This window comes from Procambarus clarkii, chromosome 76 (genome assembly GCF_040958095.1).
Source record: "Procambarus clarkii isolate CNS0578487 chromosome 76, FALCON_Pclarkii_2.0, whole genome shotgun sequence".
In the NCBI taxonomy this organism is placed as follows: domain Eukaryota; kingdom Metazoa; phylum Arthropoda; class Malacostraca; order Decapoda; family Cambaridae; genus Procambarus; species Procambarus clarkii.
In genome coordinates this window covers 18141124-18163844 of record NC_091225.1, presented here as the reverse complement: position 1 = coordinate 18163844, position 22721 = coordinate 18141124, and the positions used below count along the sequence as shown (strand labels likewise).

The 22721-nt window shown below is 43.0% G+C and overlaps 2 protein-coding genes across 2 annotated transcripts; both read right to left on the bottom strand.

Annotated features, from left to right (window-relative positions):
- Positions 1 to 1119: 1119 nt before the first annotated feature.
- On the bottom strand, positions 1120 to 1545 carry LOC123771558 (membrane-spanning 4-domains subfamily A member 18-like). Its single transcript, XM_045764151.2, has one exon. It carries the CDS (start codon positions 1543 to 1545, stop codon positions 1120 to 1122), a length of 426 nt encoding a protein of 141 aa, XP_045620107.2.
- A 5441-nt stretch (positions 1546 to 6986) lies between these two features.
- On the bottom strand, positions 6987 to 14969 carry LOC138357201 (protein 4.1 homolog). The gene is made up of 2 exons (XM_069313852.1): positions 14837 to 14969; positions 6987 to 8068 (listed from the first exon to the last, which is right to left on the bottom strand). Exons 1-2 carry the CDS (start codon positions 14967 to 14969, stop codon positions 6987 to 6989), a joined length of 1215 nt encoding a protein of 404 aa, XP_069169953.1.
- Between the last annotated feature and the right edge of the window lie 7752 nt (positions 14970 to 22721).

Genomic DNA, 22721 nt, shown 5'->3' with positions numbered 1-22721 from the left:
AGAACAAACTAGTAGTATTCAGCAGACATACAGCATGAAGTATGTGTTCAGAACCCATTTGAACTGTCGGAAGATTTGATTCACGACGAATATCCGACACTAAAATGGAAATTTATTGAACAGCGATTTGACTCTGTCTTACAGCCTTTTGAGATCAGGATTTTTGGAGGAAAATTGAAGATCTATCAAACATGTCCCATGATAAAAGGATAAAGGAATTAAATTTCAACCGAAGAAAATAGAAAGACCGGGGACATGATCACAACATGCAAGATACTAAAGAGTAGACAAGGTGGTAAAGGAGAAATGTCAATTCTCTTGAAAAGTTCTCTTGAAAGCTTGTACAAGGGAACGCAAATGGAAGCTAGAAATGCAGATGATTCGAAGAAATGTAAGGGAATACTTGTGTCACCTGTTCAGGTAGTCAACAGGTAGTCAACAGGTGGTCAACAGGTGATCAACAGGTGATCAACAGGTGATCAACAGGTGGTCAACAGGTGATCAACAGGTGATCAACAGGTGATCAACAGGTGGTCAACAGGTGATCAACAGGTGATCAACAGGTGGTCAACAGGTGATGAACAGGTGGTCAACAGGTGATGAACAGGTGGTCAACAGGTGATCAACAGGTGGTCAACAGGTGATCAACAGGTGGTCAACAGGTGATCAACAGGTGGTCAACAGGTGATCAACAGGTGGTCAACAGGTGATCAACAGGTGATCAACAGGTAGTCAACAGGTGATCAACAGGTGGTCAACAGGTGATCAACAGGTGGTCAACAGGTGATCAACAGGTGATCAACAGGTGGTCAACAGGTGATCAACAGGTGGTCAACAGGCGGTCTGTAGCGAAAGTAGTTGTTGTAGAAGCCACCTCTACTCTGAAGCTAGATTCGACAAGGCATTCGAATGGATTGGATTTTGGTGATGTGGGGTGGGGTGAGAGGGGGAGGTTACACTTGCTGGGGTGATGTCATCTATCATAGTGCCATGCTTGCCTCAAAATGATGCTGCAACAGAGAGACGCAACAAAGAGACGCAGCATAGGAAGCATGAACAGTCGTTCAAGGACAATGACGCCTCTGAAGCAGCAGTGAAAGAATGATGTTTAAGTGAGTTTTATTTCCATTTTCTGAACACTTTCATGGCCGTTCTAGCAAAGCGAGGGCCGGATACAGCATTTACAAGGCCGGATACAGCATTTACAAGGCCGGATACAGCATTTACAAGGCCGGATACAGCATTTACAAGGCCGGATACAGCATTTACAAGGCCGGATACAGCATTTACAAGGCCGGATACAGCATTTACAAGGCCGGATAGAGCATTTACAAGGCCGGATAGAGCATTTACAAGGCCGGATACAGCATTTACAAGGCCGGATACAGCATTTACAAGGCCGGATACAGCATTTACAAGGCTGGATACAGCATTTACAAGGCCGGATACAGCATTTACAAGGCCGGATACAGCATTTACAAGGCCGGATACAGCATTTACAAGGCCGGATACAGCTTTACAAAGCCGGTTAAACACATCCTGCATAAAGGCAGGACGTGTTTTCTCTCTATCAATAAATTATTATTTATTATTTTTAAGAATTGCTTTTAATACTATATATAATAATTTTTCCTTCCTATGTGTCATATTTCAATTTTTTGCCCAAATCTTCAGCTTTTCAAGTCATTTTTGGTCCAGTTTTTGTTGTCTGGGTCTTGAGAATCTTTCTACATGGATGAGTCGGAGCTGAAAGAATGGCAACTTCCTACAGCTTTATCGTGGCTGACAGTCTTCCATTTTTATCAACTGTTTCCTGTGGTTTTTTCATTGAGAAATGGTGTATATAATGGTATATATAATGGTGACTGAGGCGAGGTTAATTTAGTGGTATACAGCTTCAGATAACAGTGTGTGTGTGTGTGTGTGTGTGTGTGTGTACTCACCTACTCACCTACTCACCTATTTGTACTTGCGGGGGTTGAGCTTTGGTTCTTTGGTGTGTGTGTGTGTGTGTGTGTGTGTGTGTGTGTGTGTGTGTGTGTGTGTGTGTGTGTGTGTGTGTGTGTGTGTGTGTGTGTGTATTCACCTAGTTGTTCTTGCGGGGGTTGAACTTTGCTCTTTCGGCCCGCCTCTTAACTGTCAATCAACTGTAACTACTAACTATTTTTTTCCCCACACACACACACACACACTAAGCAGCTCCGTAACAGCTGTCTAACTCCCAGGTACCTATTTACTGCTAGGTAACAGGGGGCATTAGGGTGGAAGAAATTTTGCCCATTTGTTTCTGCTTGGTCCGGAAATCGAACCCCGGTCCAGACAGTGTGTGTGTGTGTGTGTGTGTGTGTGTGTGTGTGTGTGTGTGTGTGTGTGTGTGTGTGTGTGTGTGTGTGTGTGTGTGTGTGTGAGTGTGTGTGTTGTTGTTGTTGTTTAGATAAAGACGAAAGAAATTAGGTCACTATACAGAACATTAGAAAACTATGCCCTATATGAAAGCATCATTTAATCCAATCTAATACTTTAACTACCGGTTGACCAAACCACACACTAGAAAGTGAAGGGACGACGACGTTACCGTCCGTCCTGAACCATTCTCAAGTCGAATGTCTCCTTTAACTACCTGTCCTCTTCTGTCTAAACGACAGAAGGAAATACGTGAAGGAAAACAAAAGATTCTAGGATAGTCTCTGAGGAGCCAGTCGGCCGAGCGGACAGCACGCGGGACTTGTGATCCTGTGGTCCTGGGTTCGATCCCAGGCGCCGGCGAGAAACAATGGGCAGAGTTTCTTTCACCCTATGCCCCTGTTACCTAGCAGTAAAATAGGTACCTGGGTGTTAGTCAGCTGTCACAGGCTGCTTCCTGGGGGTGGAGGCCTGGTCGAGGACCGGGCCGCGGGGACACTAAGCCCCCGAAATCATCTCAAGATAACCTCAAGATCTCAAGGGTCATTGGAGCACATTTCCTTGTCATGTCAAGGAAACAGCTTGAGGGAAACTGGGGCCAGATTCACGAAGCAGTTACACAAGCACTTACGAACCTGTATATCTTTTCAAAATTTTTGACGGCTTTGTTTACAATTATTAAACAGTTAATGAGCTCCGAAGCACCAGGAGGCTGTTTATAACAATACCAACAGTTGATTGGGAAGTTTTCATGCTTGTAAACTGTTTAATAAATGTAACCAAAGCCGTCAAAGATTGAGGAAAGATGTACACGTTCGTAAGTACTTACGTGACTGCTTCGTGAATCCGGATACAGATGTTTGCGTTGTCCGAACACTCCAAACGTCATATATTCAGCACATGTTTCCAAATTAACACTAAAGACGATCTCATAAATCACCAAAAAAAAATAATTCCCCAGATATGAAGATGGAATTTATAGAAACAAGTACCTCTGAAATCACGACATGAATATATAACTTGTAATTACATTAGGAGCTCCAGTCCTCTGAAGGTAATGGGATTTACGCACGTAATTACATTTATAGTTTTATTTTTATCCATTTTAATCTTAAGAGATGTATTTCGTGAGGATAGGGTGAGACTGAGTGTATTTAAAGGGAAAGGGATGGAAGGGGCTAGGATAAGGAGAGAGGGAAGATGCTATAGGATTAGGGAGAGGAGAGAGGGAAGATGCTATAGGACAAGGGAGAGGAGAGAGGGAAGATGCTATAGGACAAGGGAGAGGAGAGAGGGAAGATGCTATAGGACAAGGGAGAGGAGAGAGGGAAGATGCTATAGGATTAGGGAGAGGAGAGAGGGAAGATGCTATAGGATTAGGGAGAGGAGAGAGGGAAGATGCTATAGGACAAGGGAGAGGAGAGAGGGAAGATGCTATAGGACAAGGGAGAGGAGAGAGGGAAGATGCTATAGGACAAGGGAGAGGAGAGAGGGAAGATGCTATAGGATTAGGGAGAGGAGAGAGGGAAGATGCTATAGGACAAGGGAGAGGAGAGAGGGAAGATGCTATAGGACAAGGGAGAGGAGAGAGGGAAGATGCTATAGGACAAGGGAGAGGAGAGAGGGAAGATGCTATAGGACTAGGGAGAGGAGAGAGGGAAGATGCTATAGGATTAGGGAGAGGAGAGAGGGAAGATGCTATAGGACAAGGGAGAGGAGAGAGGGAAGATGCTATAGGACAAGGGAGAGGAGAGAGGGAAGATGCTATAGGACAAGGGAGAGGAGAGAGGGAAGATGCTATAGGACAAGGGAGAGGAGAGAGGGAAGATGCTATAGGACTAAGGGAGAGGAGAGAGGGAAGATGCTATAGGACAAGGGAGAGGAGAGAGGGAAGATGCTATAGGATTAGGGAGAGGAGAGAGGGAAGATGCTATAGGACAAGGGAGAGGAGAGAGGGAAGATGCTATAGGACAAGGGAGAGGAGAGAGGGAAGATGCTATAGGACAAGGGAGAGGAGAGAGGGAAGATGCTATAGGACAAGGGAGAGGAGAGAGGGAAGATGCTATAGGATTAGGGAGAGGAGAGAGGGAAGATGCTATAGGACAAGGGAGAGGAGAGAGGGAAGATGCTATAGGACAAGGGAGAGGAGAGAGGGAAGATGCTATAGGACAAGGGAGAGGAGAGAGGGAAGATGCTATAGGATTAGGGAGAGGAGAGAGGGAAGATGCTATAGGACAAGGGAGAGGAGAGAGGGAAGATGCTATAGGACAAGGGAGAGGAGAGAGGGAAGATGCTATAGGACAAGGGAGAGGAGAGAGGGAAGATGCTATAGGACAAGGGAGAGGAGAGAGGGAAGATGCTATAGGATTAGGGAGAGGAGAGAGGGAAGATGCTATAGGACAAGGGAGAGGAGAGAGGGAAGATGCTATAGGACAAGGGAGAGGAGAGAGGGAGAATGCTATGGGTCAAAGAGGAAAAGGGAGGAACCAAGGAGCAAGGATTTAGAGGAAGTATATTTAATCACACTTCCAAGAATACGTTTTAGGAAATATATCCCAGTTATATAAAAAAAATGTAACTTGGCAGGAGGATGCTGCATCTGGAAACTTTCCTTATCACGGCTACTCATAGCCCAGTCGATAGAACTTCGGCGATTGATCATATTTTTTTTCTTTAATTGCAGAGATGGAATTATATTAATGTCAATGCGGCTTTTATACGCCCTAGAGCACTAATTCCGTTTTCTGTTTCAGATAGACGCACTGGTCGACTGAAGGTAGGTACGATGTTGAATAGTTTGATTATCTATCGTCTACCAAGAGGTAGAGTTAAAGTCTACCAAGAGGTAGAATTAAGTCTACCAAGAGGTAGAGCTAAGTCTACCAAGAGGTAGAGTTTACATCTACCAAGAGGCAGTGTTTAAGGTGAGTGTTGTATCAATAGCGAAGTAAACAGATCTTCGATCTGTTTTAGATTATTATCTAAACAGAAAAACAAACTTAATTGTGACTGACGTCTTCACAGGTGTTTAGATTTCAGGTGTCACAGGTGTTTAGATTTCAGGTGTCACAGGTGTTTAGATTTCAGGTGTCACAGGTGTTTAAATTTCATGGGCCTGAAATCTGTTCAGCTGTAAAGTGTCCAGATTTCAGGCCCACCTCTGAATGGGTCTGAAGGGGAACCGGTCAGAGATGGCTGAGTCTCCTCTTACTGTAATGTAGATCTTGTATTAAGTATTTTATACACCTGGGGGGCACTGGGAGGCTCGAACCCTGGCCTCCATGTGTGTGAGGTCGAGGCTTTGGCCATACGTGCGCTAGGTACAAGATAACCATGATAGATCACGGGCTAGGCACAAGATAACCATGATAGATCACGGGTTAGGCACAAGATAACCATGATAAATCACGGGTTAGGCACAAGATAACCATGATAGATCACGGGTTAGGCACAAGATAACCATGATAGATCACGGGTTAGGCACAAGATAACCATGATAGATCACGGGTTAGGCACAAGATAACCATGATAGATCACGGGTTAGGCACAAGATAACCATGATAGATCACGGGTTAGGCACAAGATAACCATGATAGATCACGGTCTAGGTACAAGATAACCATGATAGATCACGGTCTAGGCACAAGATAACCATGATAGATCACGGGTTAGGCACAAGATAACCATGATAGATCACGGGTTAGGCACAAGATAACCATGATATATCACGGTCTAAGCATGATAAAGAGGTGATTGGAACGTAAAGATCCTGGCTCAGGCTTTATAAGCATGAATACGCACATATCCCGCATCTGTCACGCATGTGTCACGCATGTGTCACGCCCTGTGTCACGGCTGTGTCACGCCTGTGTCACGCCCTGTGTCACGCCCTGTGTCACACCTGTGTCACGCCTGTGTTACGCCTGTGTCACGCCCTGTGTCACGCCTGTGTCACGCCCTGTGTCACGCCCTGTGTCACACCTGTGTCACGCCTGTGTTACGCCTGTGTCACGCATGTGTCACGCCCTGTGTCACGCCTGTGTTACGCCCTGTGTCACGCATGTGTCACGCCCTGTGTCACGCCTGTGTCACGCCTGTGTTACGCCTGTGTCACGCCCTGTGTCACGCCTGTGTCACGCCCTGTGTCACGCCCTGTGTCACTCTTGTGTCACGCATGTGTCACGCCCTGTGTCACGCCTGTGTTACGCCTGTGTGACGCCCTGTGTCACGCCCTGTGTCACTCTTGTGTCACGCCCTGTGTGACGCCCTGTGTGACGCCCTGTGTGACGCCCTGTGTCACGCCCTGTGTCACTCCTGTGTCACGCCCTGTGTGACGCCCTGTGTCACTCCTGTGTCACGCCCCTGTGTCACCTCCGATAGACACGCTCGCATCTCACTTCACAAATGAGAATTCTCATTAAAACTACATGACAGTATTTCATGCAAGAAAAACTCTACGGAAAATGCGTTCTCTTGCAATTTGCAAAGTGCAGGAGGAAAATGAAGGGAAATTATGTTGGCTCTTGGAAATACTGCGAATATTTTCAGCAGTGAATAATAGAATGTTCAGGCGTTCCTTTCCTCTACTTTCTCCTCTTACGATAGACTTCTGCTTGTTCCGTGGCTTGTTTCGTGTCGATTTTGGCGGGTATCGTGTCGATTTTGGCGGGTATCGTGTCGATTTTGGCGGGTATCGTGTCGATTTTGGCGGGTATCGTGTCGATTTTGGCGGGTATCGTGTCGATTTTGGCGTGTTTTGTGTCGATTTCGGCGTGATTTGTGTCGATTTTGGCGGGTATCGTGTCGATTTTGGCGGGTATCGTGTCGATTTTGGCGGGTATCGTGTCGATTTTGGCGTGTTTTGTGTCGATTTTGGCGGGTATCGTGTCGATTTCGGCGTGTTTTGTGTCGATTTTGGCGTGTTTTGTGTCGATTTCGGCGTGTTTCGTGTCGATTTTGGCGTGTTTCGTGTCGATTTTGGCGTGTTTCGTGTCGATTTTGGCGTGTTTTGTGTCGATTTCGGCGTGTTTTGTGTCGATTTTGTCGTGTATCGTGTCGATTTTGGCGTGTTTTGTGTCGATTTTGGCGTGTTTCGTGTCGATTTTGTCGTGTATCGTGTCGATTTTGGCGTGTTTTGTGTCGATTTTGTCGTGTATCGTGTCGATTTTGGCGTGTTTTGTGTCGATTTTGGCCTGTTTCGTGTCGATTTTGGCGTGTTTCGTGTCGATTTTGGCGTGTTTTGTGTCGATTTTGGCGTGTTTTGTGTCGATTTTGGCGGGTATCGTGTCGATTTTGGCGTGTTTCGTGTCGATTTTGGCGTGTTTCGTGTCGATTTTGGCGTGTTTTGTGTCGATTTTGGCGTTTTTCGTGTCGATTTTGGCGTGTTTTGTGTCGATTTTTGCGGGTATCGTGTCGATTTCGGCGTGTTTTGTGTCGATTTTGGCGTGTTTCGTGTTGATTTTGGCGTGTTTTGTGTCGATTTTGGCGTGTTTCGTGTCGATTTTGGCGTGTTCCGTGTCGATTTTGGCGTGTTCCGTGTCGATTATGGCGTTCCGTGTCAATTTTGGCGTGTTTCGTGTCGATTTTGGCGTGTATCGTGTCGATTTTGGCGTGTTTCGTGTCGATTTTGGCGTGTTTCGTGTTGCTCCGAGCGTTTTCACCGACACTGAACGTATTTACTGTCATTGTTAACATATTCATTTACTCTGAACGTTCAGCAATTCTGAACGTTCATTCACTCTGAACGTTCAGTAACTCTGAACGTTCAGTTCAGAGTAAGCTCTTTCTCTCTCTCCTCTAAAAATGATGTCATTTACATAACTATCAAATTGAGTATAATTGAACTACCTCAATTAGAACTCAATCACCCTTCCATATCTTTCCTTCCCTCTATGCCTCCTTCTCTCTCTCTCTCTCCCTCCCTCACCTCTACACTTTCCTACCTCACAGCATCGCAAAATATTTCCCTATAAAGGGAAATAAAGAGATAAATTTACTTTCAATTTAATAAATAAATTTACTTTAAAGGCTCCCAAAGAGAGAAATTTAGGATTTTTTAGAGCATCTGTTTCGTGCGAGACGCCATCTTGTACTCATGGTGTCTGGCATGAGTATGAGTATGAGTATGAGTATGAGTATGAGGGAAAGACTGAGATGAGTGGGAGATGCTTATAAGTCATGAGGAAAGTAATGAGGGTCAGGGTAAGAAAGGACTATAGGGTAAGATAGCCCTAAGGTAAGGAGGATTAGGAAAGTTGGGGAAAGGGTGATTGAGGAAGGAAGGCAGAGAGAGAGAGAGATTAGAAAAGGGGAGAGAAGTATAGCAGAGAAAGAATAATAATGAAGATAAAAAGGGATTTGGAGATGGAGGAATGGAATGGGTAAGGAGACGTTACCTTAAAGCTGTGCTGAGGGAGCCGCATGAGGTAAGGGGTGATGGGGAGACGAGAAGGGAGTAGGTAATTCTGTGGTGAGATAGGACTAGAATCATTTTTTTTCTACACACAGATGGTATAGGAACAGATAACTTTGACTCCTGTTAGTCGGCTGAGAAAGCTTTCCCTTCCCATAGATCATGGTAAGTCTTATACTCACTAGTTTCCCCTGGAACACGATTCGCTAATCAGTACCCAGTTACTGCCGAGTCACCAGAGGATTGGTGACCAAATCCCACACCAGATAATGAGACGACGACGTTTCGGTCCGTCCTGGGCACAATTGACTTGATAATGGTCCTGAACAGACCGAAACGTCGTCGTCCCTTCATCTTCTGGTGTGTGGTCTGGTCATCAACCAACCACGTTATTGTGACTCTTCGTCTGCATAGGATTGGTGCCTAGTTGGTCTGCCTTAACCAATACTCGAACCCTGTCAAATCGCTCGCAAGATGCTGGGCGAATGCTACCACTGCACCACTGGGGTGAGTTCTGTGGGGGTGATGGGAAGATGGTCTATGGTAAGGGGGGGAGGAAATGGGGAGAGGGGTTTGGTGGCCTGGAAAAATCTGTTAGAAGTTAAATAGTAGTTAGAAGTTAAATAGTAGTTAGAAGTTAGAAGTTAGAAGTTAAGAGGGACCTGGGACAATCGGTTAGGAGAAAGTAATTCGAACAGAATATCTGTGAGGAAGTAGACAACAGTGGAATTAACATATATGGTATACAATTAACATATAGGGGTCTACAATTAACATATATGGGTCTACAATTAACATATATGGGTCTACAATTAACATATATGGGTCTACAATTAACATATATGGGTCTACAATTAACATATATGGGTCTACAATTAACATATATGGGTCTAACATTAATCTGTCATAAAAAATAATTGTTTGTGGGTGTAATTAGCCATGAGTGAATCTTTTGTCTTGCATGTATTAAAATCTAATAAAATCTAATCTCCGAAGGTTAGTTACGATGGCCTTCAATGGGGCTCTTAACATCATCTTGACCTTGACATGACGTGTCTTAAGCCAATTAAGAGCCAATTGACGCTAAATTTAGATGTAATTGGATGAGAGATGAAAAGTTCAACAATATGAACATTCATAGACTCACCATCACCTATGTGATTCGTCTTGACAGTGTTACGATGGCACGAAGGCTCGTATTTGATGAATAGGTAAGCCTCTGGAACTCATCACAAGTCCCCATAGTCATCCAGATGATGTAGGTTCGTCAGCAATTACGAGAATTCTGGTTTCGTTTCGATATGAGCATTTGTGAAGAGACACTGAAAAGTTCTCGTCCTGGAATCAAATCTTTTGAAAGTTTAAGAACAAGTGTTGCTGCTCTGATGTGCTAAGAGGACTTAGTACATGTACTGCTTGGTGTACTAAGAGTACTTAGTACGTTACAAATACTGAGAAGTTCTCGGGGACATGAGAATGGCTCACGTTATAAAACCATACATTAAGTTCTGGGGCCAGATTCACGAAGCAGTTACGCAAGTACTTACGAACGTGTACATCTTTCCTCAATCTTTGACGCCTTTGGTTACATTTATTAAACAGTTTTCAAACATGAAAACTTACCAATCAACTGTTGTTATTGGTATAAACAGCCTCCTGGTGCTTCGGAGCTCATTAACTGTTTAATAATTGTAAACAAAGCCGCCAAAGATTGAGAAAAGATGTATAGGTTCGTAAGTACTTGCGTAACTGCTTCGTGAATCTGGCCCCAGGACTGTGAGTCAATTTGTGGCAAACTCATTTATGTCCGACTCGAAGATGGAAACCACTCGTGGTATTTTCAATCAAGTTTACACCCCTTCACATTTCTTCATTTGCAATCGCCTAACAGATCAACTTGCAGGTTGATATACAATCACAATCAACTCGTATACAGTCACAATCACCCTTGATTGTTGCTTAATTAATTATGCTTAAATGCTTAGTTAATCATTTACGACATCATGGGTTGAAGGAGAAAGCTTACCTAAGCTAGGTAAGCTTGCTAGAGTCTAAAGGGTAGTTAAGGGTAATTGTAGTGAAGGGTAATTGTGGAGCAAACAATCCAAATTGTAAGAAAGGAAGGGAACTATCAGGAGACGCGTCAGGTCATTAATACTGGGAAGGGGTCAGGATAAGCATTTGGGATGGGACGGGGGAAGGAAGGAATAGTGCCCAACCACTTGTGGACGGTCGGGGATTGAACGCCGACCTGTATGAAGCGAGACCGTCCGGCCCAAGTGGTTGGGCAGGGAAGGTGGAGAGATACAAACAAACACACACATACAATGATAGAAAAAGTAACAAGGAAAACAGGGTGAGAGAGAAATAGAGATATAGAATAAAGCAAAAAGACAAAGAAAGGAATATACCCCATTAACAAATCCACAAGGGCCGTGATGAGAGTTCGAACCAACGCCCGGAATGTTCCCAAACGCGCCTTAGTCAACTGTACCACAACATGGTAAAAAGAATTGCAACCTGAGGTGTTTCTTCCCTCACGAGAATATACCCATACTCTCTACAGCATCAGCCTCGGGCTTACTAACACACACAGTGTATATAATACACCCTGGAGCCTTATAAAACACACCTGCAAGAAATTAATCCCAAGAGTAACACCTGTCGATCCTCTTGGGGACGGGATTCGAGTGCATTAATCATGGGTACTTGGTGAGAGTGTATGCACTTCTCGTGGATAGTAATCATGGCTACACCTTGTGTTGTAGGGGTGTAGTGATCACTGGTACGCCTCTTGCAGGTGTGTTTGATCACTCGTACGCCTCTTGCAGGTGTGTTTGATCACTGGTACGCCTCTTGCAGGTGTGTTGATCACTGGTACGCCTCTTGCAGGTGTGTTTGATCACTGGTACGCCTCTTGCAGGTGTGTTTGATCACTGGTACGCCTCTTGCAGGTGTGTTGATCACTGGTACGCCTCTTGCAGGTGTGTTGATCACTCGTACGCCTCTTGCAGGTGTGTTTGATCACTGGTACGCCTCTTGCAGGTGTGTTGATCACTGGTACGCCTCTTGCAGGTGTGTTGATCACTGGTACGTCTCTTGCAGGTGTGTTGATCACTGGTACGCCTCTTGCAGGTGTGTTGATCACTCGTACGTCTCTTGCAGGTGTGTTGATCACTGGTACGTCTCTTGCAGGTGTGTTGATCACTGGTACGTCTCTTGCAGGTGTGTTGATCACTGGTACGCCTCTTGCAGGTGTGTTGATCACTGGTACGCCTCTTGCAGGTGTGTTGATCACGTGTACACCTGTTCAGAACACATTTCCTATCCCCACAAACACCTGAGATATGATTTCGTTGCATTAAATACACTCCAAAGGAGGTTATAGTGAACACATTATACATAATGCAGAAATATTCACTCATTATCATCAGCTGAGTGATGAGTATGAGAGGATGAGTATGTGGTATGACTGAGAAATTGATGGGAAACCACAGAGTACATTATGTGCTAAGGTCAGGGTAATTATGAGGATTGAGGGACTATATGGTGCCCATCCACTTGCACAATTGGGGATCGAACGCCGACCCGCACATGCTTAGCAGGAGTCCCACACACATATCTGAGTTTCCGTGATATAACCGATATTGAAATTAATTATTCGACCACTAACACATTTTGTGTAAATATGTTGTTTAGTATCATTGCGTTAATCACTTTATTTAACCACTTTAAGTGATTAAAGTGAATAAAGTTATTTGCGTTAATCGCTATATTCATCGATATATTTCGTAAAATCACTCATTATACATCCAGAGACTATATAATTTCTACTGATTTGCGTATAATTTTTCTTCATGATAGAGAATCACGAATTTTTCCCCTTATTTCTATTTGCTATTTGCTGAATAGATTGCGTTCTAATTGGCATTTATTTACTGATGTTAAATATTCTCAATGTTTCCATTCAAGTGTTGGAAAATCTGAAAACCCAACCAGCTTGAACTTTTAATCAACTTATATTTTATTACTTATATATTTTATATATTTTTATAATATTTTATTATATATATATTTTATATACTTATATTTATTACTTATATATTTAGAGAAAATATTACAAAGCTTTTATTTACATTTTAAGTACAACATAGAAAATCAATAGTGTGTGTTAATTTATTTTTGGTAAAAATGTTTGACAGTCTTTTTAATTAGTTGTATTAGCAAACATGGTGACTAGGTCGCTTTCAATAGATTGTGCCATGGGGGCTAACCCACCTTAAATGGGGGGGGGGGGAAAGGTTGCAATGATGTTCACTTCGACGCCAGATGTTTGGGGCAAGCCTCGCAAAACTTTGCAGGGTGAATGGCCTGAGGTACGGGATGGACATAGGCCAGTAATGGGGATTTGCCTAAAATGTGACACGTTCTAGAGCTGACCACCTATGATACTGTGCTGTGAATGATAGTACACTGTAAGTCAATCACTCTCATTAACCCCAGACGATCTTGCGCAAATTCTCTCAACCAGGCCTTTCAACCACCCTTACACGCACTCCATCTCAAACGCAATCCTCTCCACCACCGACACAAAGGTGACAGACAACCTGTCAAAAGTTGTCATGGTCCGCGGGACCCCCACTCACAAACACCATTCGAACCATGACTCAAAACCACGCACGGCCATTCTCGTAATAATTATATATCCTCTCCCGCAGTTTAATGGAATTATAATTACAGTTTCACAGAGACGGAAGCAATACCCGTCCACCAGAGCATCGCTTCCGTCTCCCCGTCACGCCTGAGATTGACGGGTTGTAGGGAACTGGTGGACCGAGCAAGAATTCTCGTAAGAATTTTTGGCTGCATGCAATTTGAGACACCTTATATTTAAGAATTTTTTTGGGGGCTTTTTTGGTATTTTTTTTATCAAAAGATTATGATGTATTTTCTTATATTTCACGTGTTGGAAGGAGATTGAGTCGCTTTATCATGGGGCTATAGAGTTCACATGGAAAATTGATGGTAGTGGTGACTGGTTGATGGTAGTGGTGACTGGTTGATGGTGGTGGTGTCTGGTTGATGGTGGTGATGAATGGGTGATGGTGGTGATGAATGGGCGATGGTGCTGATGAATGGGTGATGATTTTGGTCATGAATGCTGTAATAATAATAGTGATCATGTCGGTGATAGTGGGAATAATGGTGATGACAGAATTGTGATGAGTAAAGGTTTTGATGATGAGGAAAGCAAAAAAAAAAGTGGTGACGATTGGGCGTAACTAGTTATTATAACAAGGTTAATTATTATTTATTTTCTCTACATATTTACCTGTCAAGTGTCACGTGTCAAGGGCCAGTGTCAAGAGCTGGCTTGACAGTAAGAAACTCTTTATCTATATAAACCTAGATTAATCCCTCCAAGCAAAGCGCTTTCACTAAAAAGCGGATTACAATTGATATTTTTGTTCTATTACTCGTACTTAAATATATCAACTCCTGTATTCATCTATGCTATCATCTTCATTCTTTACCGTCTCATCAACGTTCATCAATTTATTCTATCGTCTCTATCCTTCTCTCTATCGTCACTTCTACAAATTTTTAACCAACCAACAAAACGTATTAATTGGGCGCAATCAGGGAAAATTTGTAGTGATAAAAAAACAATTATAGTTTAACTGCAGCAAAGATAAAAACACAACAAACACACAACAGACACAAACACCTTACAAACACACACCAATTTCCGCGAAGTTATACAAAAACCCACCAAAAAAGTTTTGGGTTAACGTTGGTGTAAAAGTTGTAAACGATGTGTTGGGAAAGTTTTAGAAAACGGAGTGAGGGAATGGTGTTCAACTTGTATCTCTCTCAAACACACACACACATACACACACACACGAACAAATCCACAAGGGTCGTGACGAGGATTCGAACCTGCGTCCGGGAACATCCCAGACGCTGCCTTAATCGACTGAGCTACGACATGGAAAAAAGAGTTGAAACCTACAGTCTAACCAGGTGATTCTATAGGGATTGAACTAGTGATGCTAACAACCGACCATTTGGCTTCCTCCTCGACTGTGGGAATGTTTGAAAGCTGCAGATTGTACATGAAGTACATGACATACACAGTATTACAGCAGGCCATTGTTATCTCATCAATTTGCTCTGATTGTAACATATTTGATGTAATTTACAGCTTTATGGGACGATTGTATTTGAACTTGAGTGGCTAGTACGGGAGAAACTAGCCATCGTTCAGTTCCAAACATTCGAACTGGTTCGAAATCATTTCGAAATCAGTTAACCATGAAGTTCGAAACCTTGTGAACTTGATCAGGATGTACCTGGAAGAGCTCCAAGAGGGTCAGCATCAGTGAAGTCTCATAAGAGTGATGTCGCAAGATGTCATTCGGACCTGCTTTTCCTAACTTACGTCAACGACCTGGTTCCTGAAGTGACCAGCATTTTAAACAAGTTTTCAGACGTCAAAATTACATATAAAACAGGATTTTTCAAAGGGGTAAAAAACCCCCCAAGGATAGGCTGAAATCTGGCAAAATGTAGTTTAATGAATATTATATTTCTCACCTGTAATCTGTAATACAGAATACATAAAATACTGTAATACTGTAATGTAATATTGTACTGTAATGTTGAAATATTAGACCCCCAAAAGAGACTTGCGGAGCCTTGGTCAACAGTAACCTGAGACAGTGGAGTGATACAGCTGTATCTATTTTGCAATACAGTTACAGTGTAATTGTGATACAGTAGGGGATCTGACTGGAATAGCCCAGAGACTATTTGTATCTTAGTATCTCTCTCTTTCTCTCTCTCTCTCTCTCTCTCTCTCTCTCTCTCTCTCTCTCTCTCTCTCTCTCTCTCTCTCTCTCTCTCTCTCTCTCTCTCTCTCTCTCTCTCTGGCATTTAGATTGGAACCCAGCATCAAAAGGTTTCCTCACATTCATTCCACCTTTCTCTACGACGACCCGACAACGTTAATTTTCCTGAGTCCACAGGCTCGCCTAGTCATTCCTATCTACCCTATCCCCCCCCCCCCCCTGTCCCAGATTTCCCCTCCCATCTCATGTTGCGTTTCTCCCCTTTCCCCTCTTGTCCGTTCCAGCCTCTCTCGTCATATCCATATCTTTCCAGACTCCTTCTTTCTTAATCATACTCCGTACCAATCATCCTCTATCCACACTTCAATTAACCCACACACACATAGCTCTCCCTATCCTCCTGTCCTCCCTCCTACCCACCTTTCCCTACCCCCCCTATCCTCAGCCTTATCCACTACTGGTTGGCCGAGCGGACAGCACACTGGACTTGTGATCCTGTGGTTCTGGGTTCGATCCCAGGCGCCGGCGAGAAACAATGGGCAGAGTTTCTTTCACCCTATGCCCCTGTTACCTAGCAGTAAAATAGGTACCTGGGTATTAGTCAGCTGTCACGGGCTGCTTCCTGGGGGTGGAGGCCTGGTCGAGGAGCGGGTCGCAGGGACACTAACGCCCCGAAATCATTTCAAGATAACCTCAAGATAACCAATAACCTTCCACCTCTTCACTACTCTTCCGCCCCCACATCACTTCGTATACTTGGTCTCTGGAGCCACTGCTCGCAAGCAAGCCACTCTTCATGGGGGTATACCGACATACGCCTCGCTGGGAGCATACTCTAGTCATACAAACCGTGATATACACGCCTCAATAAAATACAATCCCATGGGCACGATCTGTCAAGCTTTAAGCTTGGCGATATAGCTGGAACCCCACACTGACAAAGCTTACTTCAGCGCTCACAAGTAATTCGCTAAAAGTGTAGTTTTTCTTCCTTATAGAAGTATATTTACTACTTGTAAGGTTAAGTGTCTGGCGTGCTTAGTAATTTGAAAATGTTGCCCAAATGCTTTCTAGAAATTTATGCATAGTTTCGGGACTGAAAATAAGGTTTTCAGTTTGTCATGTTGATTGTGGGATGGTAATCACCATCTTAAGATAACCTTAAGATGGTGAATGCAACTGTCAAAGATGAATAATGTTGGATAGCTGTATGAAACACAAACCGAAACTGTCTCTATTTTCCGCTTGTTACAACTTGTAATAAAGTTGTTACAACTTGGCTTAACGTGTTTATGACGTATTAGAACGTTGTTACAACTTGCTATATTGGTTGTTATAACTGGTTAGGAGGTGTTAAAACTTGTTCGAACGTTGTACCAACGTCGTAGTTTCGGTGTGTGTTTGGCGGGTAGTGTAGTAGAATGTGGTGTTGATGAGTAGGTTGCAATGCATGCAATCTAGCTTCAGCATCAACATGATCCCTGAAGATTAACAACTGATGGCTTCTTCATAGGTACAGAAACTGTACCATAGAGTTAAGCTGGTACGTGTACCGTTTTACTCTCCCTACGTGTCGTTATCTTCTTGAGGTTATCTTGAAATGATTTCGGGGCTTAGTGTCCCCGCGGCCCGGTCCCCGACCAGGCCTCCACCCCCAGGAAGCAGCCCGTGACAGCTGACTAACTCCCAGGTACCTAGTTACTCCTAGGTAACAGGAGCATCAGGGTGAAAGAAACTCTGCCCATTGGTTCTCGCCGGCGCCCGGGATTGAACCCGGGACCACAGGATCACGCATCCAGTGTTCTCTCGTAGTGGAGCTCCCTTCTTAGATCGCAACAACACTCCTTCAAATAGCCAAAGCTTGTTCTATTCTTGCATGATCAATACAGGAGTTAGCATGATAGTGTGATAAGGACTCTTTGTAATCTGTTATAATGTTGCTGAAAAGATGAGTAACTTTAAGGCCGTGAGTCTAATGTAGTGTTTAATACACTACAATACACCCATAGTGAATAATACAGCACACCCACCTTGCTGTATTATTCACGAGAGAATGAATTAGGTTGTATACGAGCATAGAGCTCAGGTTTTCATCGTGCTATGCAACTTGTGACACAGAAGCCGTAGGCTTATCACAATAATTTCGAAGAATGGGACCTGTGATTTCTTGCATATAATTACTAACTAGGACCTACAGCATTGACAGGTAGTATCAATCATTCTTAGTTCTAGAGTTCTATCAACTGCTATTAAGCAAGCTGGCACAAGAGGTCAATCCTTGATCAAAGGATTGATTTGATAATTGGACGTCATATTACATGTGCAATTCATGCAATAAATTGATGACAGTTGACTACCTGTCTCGGTCGTATAGGACTCAATTCAAATCTAAAACAACATACATTCACCTTTCATACCAATCCAGAAGACCTTGATTATCTATTAAAATAGACTGGACAGAAATTTTGAACTGACTGCCTAATTCTATATCATTACAAAATATTTGTCCTCTTAAAAGGCCTATTTTTGTTTTATAATTTTCTAGCTTGGCCACGAAGCTAAACACTGAGGGGTTAAAAGGCACAGAGGAAGCCACGAATCCCTCCCTGATCTGTAAAGCCATTCTATGCATATATTTAAATCTGAATTAGCAAGTATAATCTTCAATTGGCAGTTTCTATCCTTCCCTCCTTCGATGCTGGTGCTGGGCCTCCGCTTGGCACTAGGGAGAAAGAGAGAGAGAGAAAGAGAGAGTGATAAAGAGACAGCCTTAAGTAAGAACTTGAACTTGCGAACTTGAACTTAATGTACTTAAATTAGCTTCCACTTTCCAAAGGCTTCAATATTTCCCCTCTACCATGAAACTCAAAGTGGAGCTGTCACAGATTTCTGGGCGGTAACTGTGCAAAGATTTACAAAGAGGCTCTCGACCCCAAGTCGATCTGAGATAGCATGTTACATACACCCATCAGCCGTAGCTTTTGGGGGGGTAGAAGGAAGAGGGGGGGTAAGGGGGTAATCCCCCCCTTTCCGGATGAAGGAAAACGTGAAATAATCTGGCCGTCGTTCGCGTTAAATGCATGGATTTGCAAGAATCCCCAGTGAGAAGCCAAGGCTGACTCTATCTCAGTCAACCAGAAGAGAACTTTCGTAAGCCCAACTGAGCTGCTCTACAGATAACGAGTACTTCGAATTCTTCTGTACCGTCAAGTCGCCGTTAACGGGAAGAGACAGGAGGACAGAGAACAGGCGAGAGGTAACAAAGAGTAGCAGTTCTCATAGTAAGTTGACAGAAATACAAATGAAAGTTGAGACAGAATTGAGAAATATGAAAGATTTGAGATGAACTCGAAAGTTTTTAAATAGATTTTAGTAAGAGCTGAGAGAGAAAGGAACTGAGTACACTGGAGATAGAAAACTATGAAAGAAAGAATTGGAGGAAAGAATAGAAAAGAAACGAAGAGGAAGGAACCTAGAAGACCTGGATGAAAACCTGGTGAAAGTTAAAACCAAAAAATAACAGAAGAATGGAAAGGAAAACAGAAAGAGGGAAAGAACGGGAAAATACTAAATAAGAGAGAGAAAGCAAGACATACAATAACAGCCCTCCATAATAACAATCGGACAGATTAGGACTAAATTAAGAATAGGAGTAAAATTAGGAGTAAATTAGATTTAGAGTACTCCATAAATTCTGAAGTAACCCTATGTGACCCAAGGACCCAATTTGGCTAGAATGATGCGAAGAGAAAAGAAATAACCCGAAATCAACTGAGCCAAAATACTCATGATGTGATCTTCCAATTAACGTAAAATCCACCTTAAAGTAACTTGGAGTAACTTGACAATGAACTTAGTGAGTACAACTTAACTACTGTGTAATCAAACATTTAAACTTGACCTGACAAGCAACGTAGATAAAGTTGGGTAACTTTATCGAAGTTTCGAATGAACTGAAGTTACAAAGTTGAAGCTTCCTCTTGACTCTTCACCAGCTCGGTATTGTTTTTGTTTATATATATACATTCGAGCGTTTTAAGTTGTACTTAAATATGATAAGGAGGCTGATAGGAGTTCCTTACGTGTTTCTCTAGATCTGAGAAGTAAATATGGATTTGTAATGAGTATGTGGATGCATATACACACACACACAGACACACACACAGACACACACACACACACACACACACACACACACACACACACACACACACACACACACACACACACACACACACACACACACACACACACACACACACACACGACACACACACACGACACACACACACGGGATCCAAGAGTCAATGCTCGATCCTGCAGACACAAAGAGGTGAGTACAAACACACGCACACACACACACACACACACACACACACACACACACACACACACACACACACACACACACACACACACACACACACACACACACACACACACAGAAACCAAGCCAAACTAACTCTAAATCTTCAATCGTTGGTCGCCCCTTTAAAAAAAAAATTAAAACCGTACTCTCGAAAACGTAGCAGCCAATTTCCTGCCGGCGATAAGACACCGAAAAGTCCAGAGAGTAATTAAGGGAGCCATTAACATGCTCAAGGAGGAGCATTTGCAAGAGGTCGTCCTTGACAGAGTGAATTGTGTCGTTCCATACAGAGCAGAGATCGTTATTAGTCAACCAAGGTATAGCTGTGTGTTGCCCCTCAGGCATAGAGCTGTGGACCAACCCAGACATAGAGCAGGAGATAGAGCCTTATAAACTTGGGAGTCAGGTAGAGAACACAGAGTTACAACTTCAGGATGGTTCTCGAACCCGTTCTCAAGGCTTGACAAGTGTAATATTTAAAGAGTTTGTCTACCCAGAACCGCTCAGACTTAAGCATTAAGAACGTTCAAAGAAATACTTTAATTCTGAAACCAGAAATCCAAATCCTGAGCATCGTCGAAATGTTTTGATAACAGAAGCTTCCGAAGAATCATAGGAGACATGATCCAGCGATATAAGATACTGTTATCCAAGGTGAACAAGAAATATGATATAAAGTAAAGAAAAACTAGGTTAGATAAGCTATACACGGAGCCTTAAGAGATGTAAGAATGTATAATTCCTGTGTACATGTAGTGAAAGTTTGCAATAGACTTCGCAAGGTCAAAGTTGACGAAGAAAGCTTAACCATCAAAGGCTGGTTAATCCAAATGAAGAAGATGTGTCCACAATTTTATCCAGGTGACCTAATGAGACGAGGCAAGCAAGCCTTGGAGATATTTCTCTTCACGCAATCACCATTAGATAAGTCTTATTACACACACACACACACACACACACACACACACACACACACACACACACACACACACACACACACACTACCTACCTTCACTCTTCAAAGCCCCACTTTAATTAAATTCCGACGTATTCACATTTGAGGCAATTACCTCCTTTATCAGTGTATATATATGTGAGTATATAATATATATATATATATATATATATATATATATATATATATATATATATATATATATATATATATATATATATATATATATAATATGCATATGCTATACTTATCATCTTCTTTATCACACTATTTTGCATTTCCATTTATTCCTTTCTTTATTGAGGTTCTTTTCATGTCCATTTCTCTCTCTCTCTCTCTCTCTCTCTCTCTCTCTCTCTGTCTCTCTCTCTTTCTCTCTCTCTCTCTCTCTCTCTCTCTCTCTCTCTCTCTCTCTCTCTCTCTCTCTCTCTCTCTCTCTCTCTCTCTCTCTCTCTCTCTCTCTCTCTCTCTCTCAAGTAATTCATCGCTTTTAAAACATATACTTAAGAAATCAATATTTATTTCAATCTTAACATTCCAACACAATAAAAGTCAATGATCAACGCCACGAGAAAGAGCTATAAGCACTTGCAATTGCATTAATCACCATCAAAAGCTTAACTGAAACTTAACTAGCAACTTGCCAAAGTTTATCAAAGATCTAATTGGACAAGGCTCGTCAACCGGGAAGAATGGACGATTGTAGCGGATTAGGGATGAATTTGTGGTGCTTCTGGCGGTTTGTGATGAATCCGGCTGCTGTAGTTTGTGATGAATCCGGCTGCTGTAGTTTGTGGTGAATCCGGCTGCTGTAGTTTGTGATGAATCCGGCTGCTGTAGTTTGTGGTGAGTGAGGTTGTTGATTCAGAGGTTTTAGGTGCATGTGATTGTTGAGGTTTGAGTCATTTCCGGCTAATTTTAATACTTCTAACTGGCCGTGTTTAGGTTTGTGGTGCATCCGGCACCCTAAACCGAATACGGTGAGGTTTGTAGTTCGTCTGGCTATTGGTATAAGATTTATGGTGAATCCGGCTACTTATGGTGACGATTTAGGCTCATCCGGCTGTTTGCGGTGAGATTTGAGGCTCATCCGGCTGTTGGTGGTGAGATTTGAAGCTCATCCGGCTGTTAGTGGGGAGATTTGAAGCTCATCCGGCTGTTGGTGGTGAGATTTGAAGCTCATCCGGCTGTTGGTGGTGAGATTTAAGGTTCATCCGGCTGTTGGTGGTAAGATTTCAGGTTCATCCGGCTGTTGGTGGTGAGATCTGAAGCTTATCCGGCTGTTAGTGGGGAGATTTGAAGCTCATCCGGCTGTTGGTGGTGAGATTTGAGGTTCATCCGGCTGTTGGTAAGGCTTGTTGCTCATCCGGCTGGAAAGTCTCCAAGATGCAGCAGTCGAGTGTGCGGATGAGATGGATGAGGTGAGAAAACAACTGGCCATGAAGGCTATATAGCCGTTCTATACTATCCTCTAATGCTTACATATTCCTATATTCATACATTCAACATTTACTCAAGCATCCCCCTGAAACATTTAACATTCACTCCAGTATTCCACCTGCAAGATCCTCAATTCATCATTCACTCCAGCATGCACATTCCGCCGAATGATTTAATCACCTTAAGGGTATATATAGCGGACATCTGTAAGATTAAAGGAGGCTTGTAAGATCGTTAGGTGGCAATTCCCTGGCAGGTGGCAATTCCCCAGGCAGAGACTTCGTGGCAGGG